Source organism: Pseudorca crassidens, chromosome 10, assembly GCF_039906515.1.
Source record: "Pseudorca crassidens isolate mPseCra1 chromosome 10, mPseCra1.hap1, whole genome shotgun sequence".
NCBI classification, from domain to species: domain Eukaryota; kingdom Metazoa; phylum Chordata; class Mammalia; order Artiodactyla; family Delphinidae; genus Pseudorca; species Pseudorca crassidens.
Window position 1 is genome coordinate 107288003 of NC_090305.1, and position 18903 is coordinate 107306905.

The window sequence follows — 18903 nt, forward strand, 5'->3', positions numbered from 1 at the left end:
TTCCTCCCGTGACTCTCTCAGAAAGCCACTAGAAGAATGCTTCACCAAGGCAAGAACGTAGACCCGGGAGCCGGAGGCGCCTTCTTGCAAGGAGGGAGGAAGGGAAGTCCTAACGTGACAACCAGCCAGGAGGCAAGAAATCAGGCAGTCAAGGTAAGAGCAGCAGGGCGGGCGGTCCCAGGAGGGATCTGTGCAAGAAAACACACGCACCTGGGCTTCCCTGGTGGCGCAGCGGTTGAGAGTCCGCCTGCCGATGCAGGGGACGCGGGTTCGTGCCCCGGTCCGGGAAGATCCCACGTGCCGCGGAGCGGCGGGGCCCGTGAGCCATGGCCGCTGAGCCTGCGCGTCCGGAGCCTGTGCTCCGCAACGGGAGAGGCCACAACAGTGAGAGGCCCGCGTACCGCAAAAAAAAAAAAAAAAAAAAAAAAGAAGTGATAGTTAGAGCTGTTGTAATGATGAGTGATCATGACATATAGAATCAAACAGATGATAAAGGAACCAACGGAATAAAATGGGGCCTGGACACGGTATGTACAGATAGTTCATATATGGCCACGACCGAAGTGCAGATAGAGGAAAGGATAGACCTTAGTATATGGCACTGCAGTGATCCGCTAGCCAAACAGGGGAAAAGTGAAAGTGAGCCTCTGACCCACACTGTACACAAAAGTAGTTTCCAGGTGGATTAAAGACAAATATGTGGCAAGCAAATCTATAAAGCCTCTAGAAAATGAAGATATTTGCGACACATATATCGGACCAGGGATGAGCATCTATAGTACCTAAGGACTCCTGCAAACTGTCAGGGAAAAGACAGCAACTCCACAGGAAAATGAGCAACGACTTCCAGAGACGCTGCACAGAACAGGGAGGCCGAGCGCCAAGAAGCGTAGGGAAAGGGGTTTCACCCAGCATCCTCGTCCACGGGGACATGCAAACTAAGAACACACTGAGATGGGACTCCCATCAGACGGCAAAAACGACAATTCAGAGTGTTGGCAAGGCCGCAGATCACAGGGACCTTAGAATCCCTGTTGGTGGAGTGTGAACTGGTACCACCACTGTGGGAACGTCTGGTGTTAGCCAGTAGAGCAGAACGAACACCCATCTGCGGACCAAGCAGCTCCACCCATACCTGTGCATCAGGCGGCGCGTACAAGATTGGTTTCTGGAGCATTGTTTGTACAAGAAAAAACTGCACAGAATCCCAATGCGATCGGCAGGGACTTCCCTGGCGGTCCAGTGGTTAAGCTTCCGCGCTTCCACTGCGGGGGGGCACAGGTTCGATCCCTGGTCGGGGAACTAAGATCCCGCATGCCCCGAGGCGTGGCCCCAACAACAACAAAACACTAATGCCATCGGTAAGATAGATAAATAAATTGTGCTGTGTTCATGCGATGAAATGCGGCCACGTGGCAATGGACGTGGGCGAGCCACAGGCACGTGGACATACCCCCTCCCAGTGCTGCAAAGGAAAGCTAATCCCCAAGAATAAGGACAAATGCTTCCATTTCCACAAAGTTCACCCACCATGTGCCAGGGAAGACTCAACAAACTCTCTCAGAATACAAAGGTGGAGGACAAACTACACAGCCGGGGGAGCACAGCCCAAAAGCCAGGATGGGGCCCGACCAGGGATTTCTAAGGAACTGGCCACAGCCTGGCTCTTGACCTGGGTATTTGTTCCTTTGTAAAATTTTTATTCTTTGAATTGTACATATATTTTATACAGTCTTCTGTATAATTTATATATTTCATAATTCAAAAAGTGGACAAATGAGGAAGGTGGAGGAAAATGGAGGATTTAATTTCAGGGAGAACAGACAAAAACGTAATGTCTCACAAGGGAACCACACTGATCTAGGCATCAATTGGAAAAGGCTGACTCCCCAACCCCGAAGCAACTGTGGGGACTCAACTGACACGCATCTGAAACTGATAGATTGAGAAATCAAAGCTTAAACAGGTTATTTAGGAATATGGAGAAATAAACCAGAGGAGGCAGCCCGAAGAGTGTGCAAAGTGGGCAAGGAAGTGCTGATTTTTATTATGTGGTATAAAGGAATATTTGTTGAACACTTAATAAACAGTTGTTGGAGAGATTGCAGACAGGTCCTTGAGAAATGCATATTAAAATGATATTTGGGATTTTGCTTCCCATCAGATTGGCAAAAATGAAGAAGGCTGGTAACACTCAGTGTAGGTAAATGTTGAAGAAGCCAACCGTTTCCAGCGACACTGGTGGCAGTGAGATTGGCACAGGCGAAAAAAGAACAGAACAAGAGGACACAACCAAAGGGCAACTCGGCAGCACCGATCTGGGCTTGAAGTGAGCCCAGCACTCCTTACGCATTTCCGTACAGGGACAGCCCTTGCTGATAACAGAGGGGAAACCCGGAGGGGGTGCACGGATCTCCGGTGGGCCAGCCGTTCCACACAAACGCGAGTGGCCACCACGTGCCAGGCCAGGCACCTCGAATCGGCTGCCTGGCGACAACTTCGTCTGAAAAGCAAGTCCCGCGACAGTGGGGGTGGGAGGATCCCATTCCCCAAAGGATGGACGCCCCCTGCAAAGCCGAGGGTTCTGGAGAGATGGGAGTGCGGCAGACCCCTGACCATCCACGCCTGCCCCCCTTCATTGGTGTCACTGGGATTTTTACACCCATAACATATTTGTGCATTTCTTGTCTGTTTATCGAGTGCTTTAAAATGTCTGTGAGTCCAGGGTTGGGTTTGGAGTTGGTCACATCCGCGTTGGGTTAGGTTTCATTGCTGTTGGTAGATGGGGGTTTGGGGTTAGAAATGAGGTTTTCACTAAAAGGCCCAGCAGAGTTGGGGTAAAAACGCCTCGGGTTAGTGTTTGGGGAGGACGGGGTTGAAAACGTGAGCCTGAAAGAGGATTCCGAATCAATGAAGTTTCGGATGGCGCCCAGGCTGCGGCGGTGCTGGAGTTTGAGGTAGGCTGCAGATCTCCCAGCAAGGTTTAAACTGGCGGGGGACGGTGTTCGCATGTGGGCGCAGGGGCTGCCCAGACCTTGATGTCCCCCGCACCCCCTCCGGCATCTGCCTGCGGCTGTCTGCAGCAATCCAGGAGGGTTGCCCGGAGGCGGCCGCGTCCTCGCCCGCGGGCGCGCAGGACGCCGAGCGGGACCCCCGCCCCACTCCCACCGCCAGCCCGAGAGCAGCGCCGCGGGACGCGCGCTCGCCCGCCGACAAGGTCTCCGTTTGCGCCTGACGCGGGCTCTCGGGGCAGCTTGTTTACCAGCCTGAGTCACCCGGGAACCTTTGACCGCTGCCTGGCACAAAAGGTTCTCCTCCTGTAAGTCCCCTTGGGCAGAAAGGGCATTCACCAGGGCCCGGGACTCAAACTGGTGCAGGGCGACACCCCGCGGTGGATTCGGACAGCGCGGCCCCGCCGCTCCGTCCGTTTCCTGCTTTACCCACCTGGGCTCTACCCACACCTACGTGCATCGGCCTCCTTTCCTTGCAGCAAATCGGATCGTGCTTTGCCTTCTTTGTGTCCCTGGGGAGTGATGAAAGACCCCAGTCGCGGCAGGAGCAACAGTCCAACCCTCCGTGACCTGGTGGGCAGCTGCCTCCCTTCTCCTGGGGCCCCCGCCAGCCTCCGCTCTCCCGCCACTGCCACTGCCTTTACCACTACACTCTCTGCACCCCAGCCTCAGAGGGTTACTGCAGCTGCCTGAGCTCCAGTCTTCCCTGCTCCTCCAGTGCCCTATGTGGACCCTGTGCATCCTTTAACGAGCTCCCAGTGAAGTCACCCCGGGAGGCCTCCCCTGATGATTCAACTCCGGCCAGCTGATCTCACTCCGGGCTCCAAGACTTTCCTTACGGCTCACTTAACACTGTTTCTCTTGTACTGTAGCCAAATGTGGATGCCAGAAATCACCCCGCTTTCTCCCCAGACGCCAATCGTATTATCTGTCCATCTGAGCTGTCAGGAAAGCAGTCTGATGACAGTGACATAAAAAGCATGCCAGGCCAGGGCACCACAAGGGCACGTGAGGGCACTGGGGTGGGGAGGGGGCCCTGAGGGGAGGTGGGATACTGCTTCAGACTCACTTCCAGGACCTGGCAGCTTCCCCTGGTCCGGCAGACGGGAGTAGTGTAGACCACAGCCGGACTGGAGCTTAATGGCAGGTGAAGTGGAAGCAGCGCACGTGGGCCATATGGCCCACGAACACCCCGGCTCACCGCGGGGTAGACTTTCTCCGCACCCTGCAACCTCTGAGACTGAAGGAGGAAGAAAAGGAAATCCAGATGCAAGAGGCCTGGGCAGTCAGGCGTCTGACCGCCATGGCGCCCATCCAGTCCCGAGTGGGGGTCACCGAGAATCCCCCTGTGTTTCTGCTGGCTGCGTGGCTACTCCTTCCTGCTTCCACTGTAAGCCTACAGACACCCCAGGGGTATCAGTGGATGTGTCCCATGTGGTCTGCATCTGTTTACTGCAGGAGCTGTGCCACACCTGGGAGAGGGGTTCTGAGGGTCTAGGAGGCCCCCCGAGGCTGACAAGCACAGGTGGGGCTGGGGAGGGACGCTGCTTGGTTGGGTAACCCACAGAGTCCACCTCCAGCTGCAGGCCCCACGACCTGGCCCTCCCCAGCTGCCCGAGCACCGTCTCTCGCCAGGCAGGTGGGAAGAGGCTTGGGTGGCATTGACGGGCTGGGCTGTGGAGCCACACTGCCTGGGTTTGAATCCCAGTTCTGCCTCTTATGGGCTGTGGTCTTGGGCAAACAACTTCAAGTCTCTGACCCTCAGCTTCCGCATGGAGATCTCGGCCACTCTGCTGGGATGCCCTGTAGACCTCTGCAGTCAGACTAACCCCTCAGGCCACACTATGATCCAGGCAGACTAGCATTTTTGAGGCCCAACTGGGTGCTGCTTCTGTGCTAACACACGACATCCCTCCAGGTCGTTGTTATTGTTCCCACTTTTTAGGTGGAGAATCTGAGACCCAGAGCACTAGAGTAACCTGCCCAAGGTCACACAGCCAGTGAGGGTCAGAGGTAGGATTTGGACCCAGCCTGGACTGATGCCACAGCCTGTCCCCTTGGCCAGCAAGGTCTCCTGCCCCTGTCAAATAGGTGTGACTCAGAAAACAGAAGCCCTCGGGGGTTTCATAGAGAGGGAATTTAATACAGGGAATTTGTTACACACACGATGGAAGTAACTAGATACCAAAATGGGGATGAATTGTGAGGGAGGGGACAGATGCTCTGGCTCCACCACGTCTCTCGCCCCCCAGTCTCTCCCCCGCTGGACCCACCCAGGATCCAGAGGAGGCAGGGCTAGGACGTGTTGGCGGATGGACCCGGAGGATGCAGGCCGTGACTGCACAGAGCAACAAAATGCTCTGTTCCAGGGATGCCTCCTAGGAGGCCAGCCCTGAACTGAGTCTTGAGAAATGTAGTGTCAGCGAGCAGGACCCTATAGGGCCTTCCTGGGACAACACCCCCCTCCCCACGTCCTCCACCTGCCTCTTGTCTGTAGAAAAACTTTACCCGAAGAATATATTTAATCAGAGAAATGAGAGAATGCGGAAAGGAAGGAAAACAGTCAAGCAAGACAAAACAATGATGGTTTAGCCATTAAACAAAGTCAAGGACCTTTAGTCCCTCCTCAAGGGCTATAGACACTATTCTGAGCCATGTCCCTTGGGCTGTTTTGCAGATACTGAAGCCCCCACCAGGTGGGAGAAGTTAACTGCCTGCTGCCCACTAGCACGTAGGCCCAGACTAGCTGGAACCAGAAGGTTGATGAGGCCGACTCCCTGTTACCTCACCACCAGCCAATCAGAAGGATGTCCACGAGCTGACCACGCCCCCACAGCCCTCTCCTCAGCACGGAACCCCTTCCTCTTTCCCCTATAGAATCTCCGAGCAAAACCTGGGGAGTGGGGAGCTGGTTCTTTGGGACGTGAGTCCACTGTCTCCCCAGGATTGCCGGCTTCCTCAGTAAAGCCACCTTTCCTTTTATGCAACACTTGTCTCTCAGTATTGGACGCTTGAGCAGCAAGCAGTGAACCTGGGTTTCGTAACACTAGGAGTTTGACAGGAGAATAAAGGTCATTCCAAAGAAAGGGGTGGATAGAAGCACAGGCACAGAGTCGGTTTTGCAGGAGTGACCTGAGACCTGGCGCCATGGAAACACACCAGCTCCTGTCCTCAGGCTGGACCACCTGTACCTCTGACACCCCTCCTGGGCTGGGGGCCCCATCTTAGGAGTCCCCACTTCCCACCTTAGAAGATCTCTCTCCCGCCTCTCTTGCAGTCAGGGCGGAGGTGGGACCCTTAGGCTCCTGCCTATGAGACATGAAGTGTGGGCAGGTGACCCAGGTTCTGAGGATGAAAATCACACATCAGGACCCCCATCACAGCCAAGGGGTCTCCTCCAGGACACACCTGCAGCCGGCTTTGGGCTCGCTCCTGGTCACACCATCTCTCAGCCTGGCTCCCACGCCCTGCAGATTCGGGGAGCCCCCCTGCCCCTTTCCCCTTTAACCGGCTACCGTTGATTTCTGTTTCTGTTCCCAAGAGCTCTGACTGCCACACCTTCTTCGAGGAAAATAAGCTCACGTGTTGTTAACAAGGGATTGGATTTTCTCCTTTCGGTTGCCTTTTTTTCCAGATTCCTAAAGTCTCGTTAGAACAGGTGTTGCTTGAGATGAACCCTCTCGGAACTCTGTGCTCTCCCATCTCAGTCGCTGGTTCACAGAGCCTGTTGTGGCTTCTAGACCCCAAACTCAGTGCCCAGCTCTCTCTTCCGTGGCTCTGACAGCTAGCAAGGAGGCTGGGCTGCAGAGTCAGGCAGCGGCTGGATCAGTAGATTGTGAGAGTCCCGGGGGGTGGGGGAGACACTTGTCTGCTCAGGGCACCCGACACCAGCTGCTGTAACATATACTCCCCCATACATACACGCGTGTGCACACACACACAAATCCCATGTGTGGCTTAACACAATAGAACTTCCTGCCTTGTACGAAGAACACCGTGGTTACTGCCTGTTGGGTCCCACCCCTCCAGGGGTGATTCAGGGATTCTCGCTCCTTCCACCCGCGGGTTTCCCCCCTCCCACTCGTGGAACTGGTCTCCCCACCCACTAATCCCGCCTTGGGCAGACCCAGGAGCTGCTGGGACTCCCACTGGCACTACAGTACTGGCCTGTCTGCAGACTGTCCAGAGGACCGCAGAGGGCCCCACATGCCCTTGTCAATCTATAAATCCCCGAGATGCGTGGGCAGAAACGGTGGCCACGGTCAAATCTCAAGGAGGGGCCTCCTGCTGTTTTGGGGGGAAAGGGGGCCCTCAGCCGGGAAGGCAGAGGGCAGGCCCTGGTGCCCGTGGCCACAACAGCTGGTGAATCTGGGCGATTTAACCGGGATCCCTCCCTCTTTTTACTGACAGATTTGTCACTCTGCCTTTATTTTATGTCTCATGCACCGTCTGGAGCGGTGGTTCTCCAACCTGAGCCAGCACCGCAGTCACCTCCTGGAGGGCTTGTTACAGCCCAGATCTCCGGGCCCCGCAGCCCCCATAGCTTCTGCTTCGGCCAGGCAGAACATCTGCTTTGCTAACGAGTTCCCAGCATGTGTGATGCTGCCGCCCGATACCACACTTTTAAGAGCCGCCCCTCTAGAAAGTGAGGTCCACTCCGCAGGAAGGACCAGGTATATTTTCGTACCACGAGCAACCTGGTGCCCGGTGAAAAAATGAATCAGAGAATGAAGGAAAATGAGCAGAAGGGGGGCGGAATGGTGAAGACCGAGAAAGGAAAGAAACCTGGGCCGGGCGCTTGCTCTGAGCTGCGCAGCCCCCCTGCGGCTCGTGGGCAGCAGGGCCCCCGGAGCCTTTGTGACGTCACAGCCCCGCCTGCCGGGAGAATGGTTGCCATGGCGACGTAAACCGAAGGCCCGGGCTCGGGGAGACGAGTCCAGGTGCGCAGAGGCTTCGGAGCGAGCGCGGTCGTGCGGATCCCGTGAGTGCGCGCTGGACCCGGGCTGGGGGCGCGCGGGGTCGGGGCGTAGTGTGTGCGGGGCGGGGCCGCACACCTCGGGCGCCCTTCCAAGCCCCCGTTGCAACGCTCTCCCCCTTCCTTGCCCGTACTTTACTGGCCTTATCACATACCCAGCCATCTGGGCACCCTTCTTGCCTCTCGGCCCGGTCACCCTTGCCGTAGGCCCGACGGCCCAGACAGGGGTGTGGGGGGACCCCGTCCTGCCCGAGTACACGGTTCCTTTCGTGGAGGCTGCAGCCGGAATGTGGCTGGAAGGGTGCAAGTTTTGGAGTCGAGGAAGCTTGGACTGGAGTCCCAGCCTGGGCCCTTCCTGGCTGTGTGCCTTCGGACAGCTTGCCGCTTTGCCTCCGCCTCTGCAAAATGCAAACTCGTTCGGTACTTAAGAAGCGCCACGGCGGGGCCAGACGCTTGAGAAGGCACGAATCAGTGCCTCACCCCGTCCTCGGGGAGCTTACGTTCTAGGGGCAGACAGGCAATCAACCGATTGTCAAAGTGATAAATCAAGTATTGGTAATCGGTCAAATGGGAGTGGGTGGGGTGTTGAGAAGATGCTTCTCCGGAGGGGTGACGCTTGAGCTCAGGTCTGGGTGTGGGGGAGGCCTGATCTGGGACCAGGAAGACTAGGTAGGGCGGCTGGAACCGAGCCGAGGAGGGGAGCGAGGTCGTACGGAACGCCAGGAACTGCAGGTGTGGGCCTCGTGGCGCGCCCTCAGGGAGCGCCGCTGTTCCCAGCCACCCCGCGCGTGGGCCGGGGGCTGGGGGCGGGCCCAGCTGGCTCAGGCCGCGTCTCTCTCCCCAGGTTGGAATCTGCTTTAGCCAATTGCAAGCTTATCGGTGAGCGCTCCCTCCTTCGCCCGGATGTCAAAGGTCCTGCCTCCTCTGGTCTCCAAGGGCATAAGTTTCAACAGTAAGTTCTGGGCTGGGGTGGGCTCTCTCAGCGTCAAAGGCAGCCTTGCGGGTCTGCACAGTGAGGTCTAGATGTAATCAAGGGCCACAGTGATTCTAAATCAGGCCGCGAACCAGAAATCCCAGGTTTGCCAGGTTCCCTAGAAACTGCATGTCTTGCTTCCTAGGGCCACTGTGACAAAGCCCCGCCCCAGGCCGGGCGCTTAAATAACAGAAGTGTGTCTTTTCACAGTTCTGGGGCCCAGAGGTCCACAATCGAGGTGTCGTGGGCAGGGCTGGTTCCTTTCTGCGGCCGCGAGGGGGGGACTCTGTCCTATGCTCTCTCGCAGCTTCTGGGGGTGTGCTGGCGATCTTTGGGGTTCTTGGGCGTGTGGAAGCATCAGCTCAGCGTGTACCTTCGTCTTCACGTGGCGTTCTACGTGTGTGTGCTCCAAATAGCCCCTTTTTCTTGAGGACAGGAGGCATATGGTATTAGGCAACCACGGTAGCCCAGCATGACCTCGTCTTAGTTACATCTGCGGCCACCCTGTTTCTGGACAGGCTCACATTCTGAAGTCCTGGGAGTTAGGATTTCAGATATTCGAAAGCATTCGTTTTGGGGGGGACAGAATGCACCCCAAACAGGCTTTGAGGAAAGCGCCGCCGCGGAGGTGGGGCTCAGCTTTGCGCAGACCCGCCCCCGTGCGAAGTCCCTCCCCCTCTGGAGGCACACGTGCGCGGCCAGGTGCTCCCGCTGCGTGGCGCGTGAGAGGCCGCTGGGGCTGAGGGGGCGGGAGGGGCACAACGTCCGCTGTCTGCACGCTGGGCGTTTCTTCAGCTTTTGGTTTAATTTTCCTGTGGTTCGGATTCAAAAGTGTGTCGATAGCCGCCCTTGTGAAAAGCCCTACCTGCCTCCCAACGTGGAGGCTGCTATGTCTCCGTCTCCCTCCACGCGTGACACCCGCCACGCTCACGCCTTGTGCACGTACAAGCAAATGCGCAGAGGCGGCCTGTCCTTTCTCGCACAAACGGCCACACAGCAGCGACGCTTCCCGGGCCTTGCTTCCCGTTGACCCAGACGTGGTGGAGACAGCTCTTTATGACCACGTCGAGCTCCCTTACACCCTTAGTGCTTGCGGCAAAGAGCGACCCCCGTGTGCAGGTAGCAGAATTCTTTAACCAGTTCGCTGTTGGTGGGCTGCTCTCAGCAGCGGTCGCGCGTTTACACCGTGTGCTCTGCCTCTCACTTACTCTGCTCCCTAGTAAATTGAAAAACGAAGGCTGAAATGGGGTTACCAAAAAGAGAAAAAAAAAAGATAGCTCTGCAATGTTGACAGATAACAAATCAACTCTAAATGCGCACCCAAAACAATGCAACACAGGTGCGCTCGCAAGACAGTTGAGAGCTTTATAAACGATGCTGATCGACTCTATGGTCCCAGGGGCTGGTTAGATGGAGGGCATCCTGTGGCCCTCAAGATTCTGTGATCATACCCGTGGAGGTGACAAGCAAGCAGGAGGCGTCCCTGAGCTGGGTTGAGGGTCTGTGCATTAGGGAGGAAACCAGGCCAGGCCGGCACGGCCAAGCCGACAGACCCAGGGCATTGGCAGGCTGGGCTGGGCGCGGGAGCTGAGCAAGGCCGGTGAGGGAAGTCGACCTGGGTGAGGGTGTGTCGACTGGGGCTCGAGCCAGGAAGACTGCTGAGCCTGGCATCCTGGGTTCGGCCACAGGGGCTGGCGACCACGGTGGGGGCCAGGAACAGCCTGAGCCCTCTTCGGGGGAGGGGCTTGGGGACACTGAACTCCGAGTCTGGGCCAGGTGCGGACAGGGCGTCTGGACCCCAGCCGCAGACAGAGGCCGCGGGCAGGGGCACTGGCGTCAGACACACCTAGTTGCTCGGGTCGCCTCGGTCAGCCTCAGCTGCCCCATCTGTGGAGGAGGAACAGCCTGTCTTCCCGAGGGCTGCCGTGGGGCGGGAGGGCTGGGCACACGTGCAGCTCTGCCAACCGTAGGCGCATCCCTGTTGCTGGTGCAGTGTCTGCACCGTTGCTGTTAGCGCGCCCACCGCCCGTCCTCCAGGGCCTGGGCTGCGTCTGCATGCGTGGGGCCAGAGTTGGACGAGACGCTGCAGGCTGCAGGATGAGGGGTGGCTGGGGGTGTGGGCAAGGACTTAGCTGGGATGGAACACGGGAGGAGTGGGCTCTGGGTTTGTTCCTCATTTGCACGTGCTTAGTGAGTGCCGGCTGTGCGTGGGCATGGGTCCTAGGCCCTGGGGACTCAGGTGAGTAGCGCTGATGGAGTTGCCCGTCCTGGGACTTAGGTTGGGGCGAGGGACGCAGTCGCTGGGAATCGGGCGATCGTTCTGTATCTGCTGCAGCCCAGGGGGCGGGGAGGCCTCTGGGAGGAAGCGACATTTGACACCAGTGGGTCACTGTCCTGCAAAATGAACGCGTGGACGGGTGTCCTAGGCAGTGGGCGAGGCCAGCGGAGGCCCTGACATGGGAATGGGCATGAGGGCTGGCGGAAGAGACAGAAGGCCAGTGTGGACCAGCGTGCAGGGCCTTGTGGGCGTAGGGGGACCGCTGGGCTCCGTGGGGATGACGGAGAGGGTTTGAGCAGGACACAGCCCGGTGTCTGGGTTTTATGACTCTGTGGCTGGGGTGCCATTCCGTCCCCCTTGGGCAGGGGGCCACTGGCCGCGGCTCCCTCGAGACCCTGGGCAAGGCCTGGCCCTGGCACAGAGGGTAGAGGATGCCTGGTGGGACCTTGGCCTGGCAGAGCGGCCAGCAACGCCAGAGTGGGCCCCAGGCTCCCCAGTCGGGACTGGTGGGGGCAGGGCTGCAGGACCCCAGTGCAGAGCCCCTTCCGGGAGACCTGGCCTGCAGCTGGTCCCCGCATCTCTGGGGCTCCTCGTGGGGGCGGGGCCTGGGGGCCACCCCTTGAGCGGCCGAGTGTATTTCCCCGTGTGGGTGGGGGGAGGGGGCTGCTGGGAGGGGTCCTCCCTGCTGAGGCCTGGCTGTCGGCCTGCGTGCTCCGCCAGCGCGTGTGCACGTGCCTTCCCCTGCCGCTGCTGACCCTGGGCATGGGGGCCGGGTTCAGTCGTTGACTTTGGCGGTTTAGGAGCCCTGTTTTTTTTTTTTAACATCTTTATTGGGGTATAATTGCTTTACAGTGGTGTGTTAGTTTCTGCTTTATAACAAAGTGAATCAGTTATACATATACATGTGTTCCCATATCTCTTCCCTCTTGCGTCTCCCTCCCTCCCACCCTCCCTATCCCACCCCTCTAGGCGGTCACAAAGCACCGAGCTGATCTCCCTGTGCTGTGCGGCTGCTTCCCACTAGCTATCTACCTTACGTTTGGTAGTGTATATATGTCCATACCACTCTCTCGCTTTGTCACAGCTTACCCTTCCCACTCCCCGTATCCTCAAGTCCATTCTCTAATAGGTCTGTATCTTTGATCCCATCTTACCCCTAGGTTCTTCATGACATTTTTTCCCCTTAAATTCCATATATATGTGTTAGCATACGGTATTTGTCTTTGTCTTTCTGACTTACTTCACTCTGTATGACAGACTCTAGGTCTATCCACCTCATTACAAATAGCTCAATTTCATTTCTTTTTATGGCTGAGTAATATTCCATTGTATATATGTGCCACATCTTCTTTATCCATTCATCCGATGATGGACACTTAGGTTGTTTCCATCTCCTGGCTACTGTAAATAGAGCTGCAATGAACATTTTGGTACATGACTCTTTTTGAATTATGGTTTTCTCAGGGTATGTGCCCAGTAGTGGGATTGCTGGGTCATATGGTAGTTCTATTTGTAGTTTTTTAAGGAACCTCCATACCGTTCTCCATAGTGGCTGTATCAATTCACATTCCCACCAGCAGTACAGGAGTGTTCCCTTTTCTCCACACCCTCTCCAGCATTTATTGTTTCTAGATTTTTTGATGATGGCCATTCTGACTGGTGGGAGATGATATCTCATTGTAGTTTTGATTTGCATTTCCCTAATGATTAATGATGTTGAGCATTCTTTCATGTGTTTGTTGGCAGTCTGTATATCTTCTTTGGAGAAATGTCTATTTAGGTCTTCTGCCCATTTTTGGATTGGGTTGATTGTTTTTTTGTTATTGAGCTGCATGAGCTGCTTGTAAATCTTGGAGATTAATCCCCTGTCAGTTGCTTCATTTGCCAATATTTTCTCCCATTCTGAGGGTTGTCTTTTGGTCTTGTTTATAGTTTCCTTTGCTGTGCAAAAGCTTTGAAGTTTCATTAGGTCCCATTTGTTTATTTTTGTTTTTATTTCCATTTCTCTAGGAGGTGGGTCAGAAAGGATCTTGCTGTGATTTATGTCATAGAGTGTTCTGCCTATGTTTTCCTCTAAGAGTTAGATGGTTTCTGGCCTTACATTTAGGTCTTTAATCCATTTTGAGCTTATTTTTGTGTATGGTGTTAGGGAGTGATCTAATCTCATACTTTTCCATGTAGCTGTCCAGTTTCCCCAGCACCACTTATTGAAGAGGCTGTCCTTTCTCCACTGTACATTCCTGCCTAGGAGCCCTGGTTTTAAGTGACCCAACCTTCATCTGGGGAGCTGCAAGATCGGGCCGGGCATGAGCACAGCTGCTCTGTGCCGGGCTGGGGTGCAGAGGTCGAGGACACGGAGGCGTCGCCTGCTTTCGGAGAGTTTGGGGGGACGGTGATAGGCAGCTGTCCTCTCTGTGCTCGTCCCGTTCGCGCCACTGGCCGCCTGTGCTGCTGGGACAGACCTGCAGGGTCCCCTGCCCAGAAGGCCCTCCCCCTGAGGCTCCGTCCCCCTCACTCCCTTCAGGAGTTTATTCAGCGTGAGGCCCCGCAGTGAGCCCCGCGTGCAGTTCAGTCACGGGGCGGCCGCACCTTCCCCGCGCTCCTCCTCGCTGTGCCCGTCTTTGTTCCCTCCCCGACCTGCCTGACCTTTCCCTACTTACCTTGTTTCTCTCTCTCCCCAGTAGAGTGTCGGCTCCATGAGGGCAGGGGCTGCTCTGTACCTCTTACGCTGCTGCGTCTCCAGAACCCGGCACCTAAAAAGCCTTCAGTAAAATTCTGTTAGGCTGCAAGGTTTCCCCAAAGACCAGGCGCTTTCATCAGTGCCTTTCAACACCGTGCTGAGGTTCACCAGGGCATTCAGACAAGGAAGGGAAGTAAAAGGGCTTCAGATGGGGACGGAAGAGGGGAGACTCTGTTCACAGATCCTATATGTAGAGAATGCCCAGGAATCCCCAAGAAAGCTACCTGTGCTAATACATGAGTTTAGCAACATTGCAGGGTACAAGGTCAGCACTCAGGAATTAGTTGTGTTTCTATACACCAGCAGTGCCCCATCCAACATGGAAATTAAGGGGCAGTTCCGTCCACACTGGCGTCTAGAAGAACAAAATATCTGTGAATGGGGTGACGTCACGGGAGGCGACCCAGCAGGAAGACCTGGGAGTCACTCTCTCCACACAAACGAGCATTGAGCAGGCAGGAACTGTCAGAACCCCGGACGAGCTCCGCGGCTTCCAGGACTAAATGGAGAACTAAATGGAGAGGCTGGGAGATCCTGGTGACCTTTGGCATTTGGTGGAGGGGCTGCCGGTCCCCAGTCTCCGGTCCCGGAGCAGTGGGGAGGGTGGCCTGAGTTCCCGCCGTGGCTTGTGGGTGCCAGGGTGGGCAGCAAGGACCTCGTCGTCCCAGATGGGGGCTGTGTGTTTCATTGCGGAGGGGCCGCGCAGAGGCTGGTCATTCTTTCAGCCCCACAGCTGCCATAACTTCCCTGCCATGTCTGTCGGCCCCTTCCCCGGCTTTGGGAGGCAGACACTTAAGGAAAGCTTTGATGAGAGGTTAATATCCAAAACACACGGAGAGCCCTGAAACTCAACAACGAGTGAAAACAGACAACCCAGTTAGAGAGTGGGCAAAGAGCTTAATAGACGTTTCTCCACGGAAGAGGTGCAGGTGGCCAACGAGCACACAGCAGGCAGAGACACGTCGCTAGCAGGGGCTCCCCGCTCCCTTCCTCTTGGGCTGTGAGCGTGGCTGCTTTGGCGCTCCCCGTGCCCCACTGAGCCCAGGCTGGCAGGGGAGCTGGTGGCCGGTGTACAGTTGCCTGCAGGGGAAGGGTGGGCATCCCAGGAGCTAAAGGCTTGTGACTTTCCTGTACCCGAGGGCTGTGAGGGAACACTCACACCCCTGCACGTTCTCCTTCGTTTGTGCCAGTTCCTCAACTGCTTCCACTGGGTACCAGGACGGCTGTGGGCCGAACCAGCCTCGTGAGGTTGGGATTCAGGGGTGGAAGGCAGAAGGAAGCAACAGGTGACTCGGGTGATTTCAGAGAGGAAGACAGGAGCTGGGAGAGAAGGAAATTCACACTGTCCGGTGTGGCGGGAGTCGGGGAGCCCCTCTGTGCAAAGGCCCTGGGGCAGGAACCATTCGTCCTGTGTGAGGGGCCCAGGGAGGCTGGGTGGCTGAAGTGCGGGGGGCAGGGGACGAGGCAGAGCGGCTCAGCGAGCACCCCCCGGGGCTTGATCTGGGCAGCCGCCCTCCACGTGCACATCCATTTAACCGTCCACATCCACGCCCTGTGCCCACGGAATGACACACCAGCATCCACCACACCTCCTCTACTGAGGGCTAATTCCCTTCCCAGTGTTCGCTTTTTCCTCCGGCGCGGCAGTTGACACCTGTGCGTGATTCCCACGTGTCTCTGGGATAAACTAGAAGGGGGATGGCGGGTCAGAGGGCCAGGCACAGGACCCAGGCTGGCCGCTCGGAACAGCACCCAGGAAGCAGAGCTCAGGGCGGCGCTGGGGGTGGCGGGAGGACGCCTGGAACGCACCCCTCGTTCTCTGGTTCTGCCAGAGGGGAGAGTGGAGCTGGGGGCCACCGGGCAGCACCCGCTATCTCGAGGGTCTCGCCCTGATCCCTGCGGAGCCCCAGCCCAAGGATGGGGAGGGCCTGACCCCATTCACAGCCCCGTCGGGAAGCACAGATCCACGCCTTTCTCTCGTGGCACCGGGGCCACGGGCGTTTCCAGAGGGCAGCACTGCCCAGGGGGTCGGGGCCGGCAGGCGTCGGGCCTGTGACGTCCCCGCTCGGCCTCGGGTGACACCCAACTCTCGCGTCTTGTCTCCTCGGTTCCTGAGGAGCAGCACGGGTCTCCCGAGCTTTGTGGGGACTGGACGTGGCGACCGGTCTGGGGCTGAGCCTGGGGAGGCGCCGGGCGGTGTGAGCTGCCGTCGTCCCACGGGAGAGCGGGCGGCCGGACGCCGGGAAGAAGCCGGGCGGGGGCAGGACGTGGGAAGGGCGGGCGTGTGGGCGCGGGCCCCGGTGGCGGGAAAGGCACGTCGAGGATGAGCGCTGGGCCTCGGGGGTCAAGCAGGGCCTGGGGGGCAGTGGAGGCTGGTGAGGGGCAGGTGCTGAGGGGAGTAGGAGGGGGCCCGGGGGCACGTCTGGGGGAAGCTTGGGGCACTGCTTTTGCTGAGATGCAGGCATCTGCAGTACCTTCTGGGGATGCCTGGCGAGCAGAGGAGCTCTGGGGGATTCAGTGCTGATGTGGGAGCGTCATCCCAACAGACCAGCAGGTCCCTCTCCCCCTCGTCATCCCCTTGGCTCCAGCAGTCCCTTTGCTGCCTGCCTGCCGCTGGTGCTGTGGTGTCAGCGGACAAGAGAGCAGTGGGCAGGGGGTCTCCGCGTCTTCCGCTGCAGCCCTCGGAAGCCCTGGGAGGCTTGCGGCCCAAGGGCTGGCTGGGTGGGCATCAAAGGCTTACGGGCCGTGGCCTCCATGAAAAACAGTCCCGCTCTGCCCTTAGGAGCAAAGAGAGGGGTGCCGAAAGGGACGCACAAGACGCCTTCTGTGCGCCAGGCACGTGTGCTAGGAATTTTTGTGGCCATTCTCTTGCACAATTCTCACAGCCTCCTGGCAAAGTCAGCATAATCCTCTCCAATGTGGAAACTGAGGGTCAGCTGGTAGGGGAGACCGTGGGACTGGAGTCCTAGTATCTGGGGTCTCCCCAGCCTCACACTGTATTCACAGCTGTACCAAGCCAATGAGTCATTTGCTGTGGCCCTTACTTTTGTGTCTCCCCAGAGAAGAGCCCGGAATCCGTGGACAATAGTTCTTCAGTCATTGAAGAAAAAAAGAAACATGGGGAAAAAACCAAAGGTAATTCTGCAGCTGGGAGTTGAGGTCCCAGTTGGTGGGAGGCAGACTCTCTCCCTCAGCACCCAGATGCCTTCAGACCTAGTTTTCAGTGTGACAGACAGAGAGAAATGCTTCTGTTTCCATTCGGAATTGGGTTACTGAAACGTGAAATGATAGGAACATAAACCACAAAGTAGGGTTTATTTTTCCTCCTGTAACGAGAAACGTGGGAGGCAGACCAGGGCTCCATGGAGCTCCACCAACGGCAGTTCTACAAAATCTTCCAGGTCACCAGGTCCCAAGTCTTTCTGATCCACCATCTTTATTTTCAGGCCTTTCAACCACAAGGTTGTCACATGGTCACAAAATGGCTGTGGCAGCTCCAGCCATCATATCTGATTCCAGGCAGGGAGAAGGAGCAAAGGGAAGGGCAAAATTGCCCACCTGCTAACTCAGATCTTGGAAGACCTCTTCCCCAGAAGCCCCACCCAGCAGTTTCTGCCTACACTCCATTGGTTATGGGCCCATCAGTATCTGCAAGGGAGTCTCAGAAGTGTAGCTTTTCAATGAGGCACGTGATTGCCACCTGTTAGGAGAAGGAAGAGGAGGCAGCTGGCTGCATGTGCCTCATCCTCTGAGCCCCTGCTGTGTCCTCCACGCCTTGGCTTCCTGGACTCCCTCCTGGTTCCTTTGCTGTCCCCACCCCCAACCCGGCCTTACAGGCCAGTCTGATCCTTCTGCAGAGATGTGCAGATGTGAGCATTTTCCCCGAGCCTGCCCTTCCCAGGCCGAGCTCCCACCCTGGGGCCAGGCTTCCCAGTCCACCCTGCCCCAACCCCAATTCCTCTTCGTTTTAGTTACCAAAATCCAAACCTGCCCAGAAGTAGAGACTGAAGTCCATGAACTTGTGTGCTCATTGCCAGGTTGGAGGCAGACAAGGTTTTGCCACATTTGCTTCATCTGTCCTTTTTCTCTGTTTTTTTTTGTCTTTGCCAGAATATTTTACTTTTTTTAAATTTATTTTTTTATTGAAGTATGGTTGATTTACAGTGTTGTGTTAATTCCTGCTGTGCAGCAAAGGACCCAGTTATACACATATATACATTCTTTTTTATATTCTTTTCCACTGTGGCTTATCCCAGGATATGGAATACAGTTCCCTGTGCTATACAGTAGGACCTTTGGTTTATCCATTCTATATGTAATAGTTTGCATCTACTAAGCCCAAACTCCCAGTCCGTCCCTCCCCCATACTCCCTCCCCCTTGGCAACCACAAGTCTGTTCTCTATGTCTGTGAGTCTGTTTCGGTTTCATAGAGAGGTTCATTTGTGTCATATTTTAGATTCCACATATAAGTGGTATCATATGGTATTTGCCTTTCTCTTTCTGACTTCACTTATGTGATAATCTCTAGATGCATCCACATTGCTGCAGATTTTGCCACAATATTTTAAAGTAAATTCCAGATACGTCATTTCATCCCTACAGTGTGCCTTTTTCAAATGTAGGGATCTTTTCTTACAAGCCCGTAAGCAGTTAACCAGGCCATCGTCAGATTTACCCAATTGTCTCAAAAACGTCTTCCCATAGAACACTTACTCCAATCGGGAGTCAGATGAGACCTGAGCATCTTCGGTCTCTTTGAATCAAGCTGAGCCCCTTTCCACGTCTTTTCATTTTCTGTGCTTGTAGAGAAATGGCGTTAATTATCCTATAGAACGTCCCCGAGACAAACGTGTCTGTTCGCTTCCTGATGGTGTCACTGAAGCTGTTTCTCTGGGCCCCCCATTTCCTTTGGCTGGACATTAACC

At 56.3% G+C, this 18903-nt stretch overlaps 1 protein-coding gene across 5 annotated transcripts in view; it reads left to right on the forward strand.

Annotated features, from left to right (window-relative positions):
- The first annotated feature begins 7903 nt into the window (after positions 1 to 7903).
- CFAP100 (cilia and flagella associated protein 100) overlaps positions 7904 to 18903 on the forward strand; it is a 45764-nt gene continuing 34764 nt past the window's right edge. For all 5 annotated transcript variants that reach the window (XM_067755740.1, XM_067755741.1, XM_067755742.1 and 2 more), the window contains exons 1-3: positions 7904 to 7992; positions 8831 to 8938; positions 17038 to 17112. In XM_067755740.1, the coding sequence (XP_067611841.1) occupies positions 8890 to 8938; positions 17038 to 17112 (124 nt within the window). In that variant the 5' untranslated portion in view covers positions 7904 to 7992; positions 8831 to 8889. The remainder of the gene's footprint in view (positions 7993 to 8830; positions 8939 to 17037; positions 17113 to 18903) is intronic.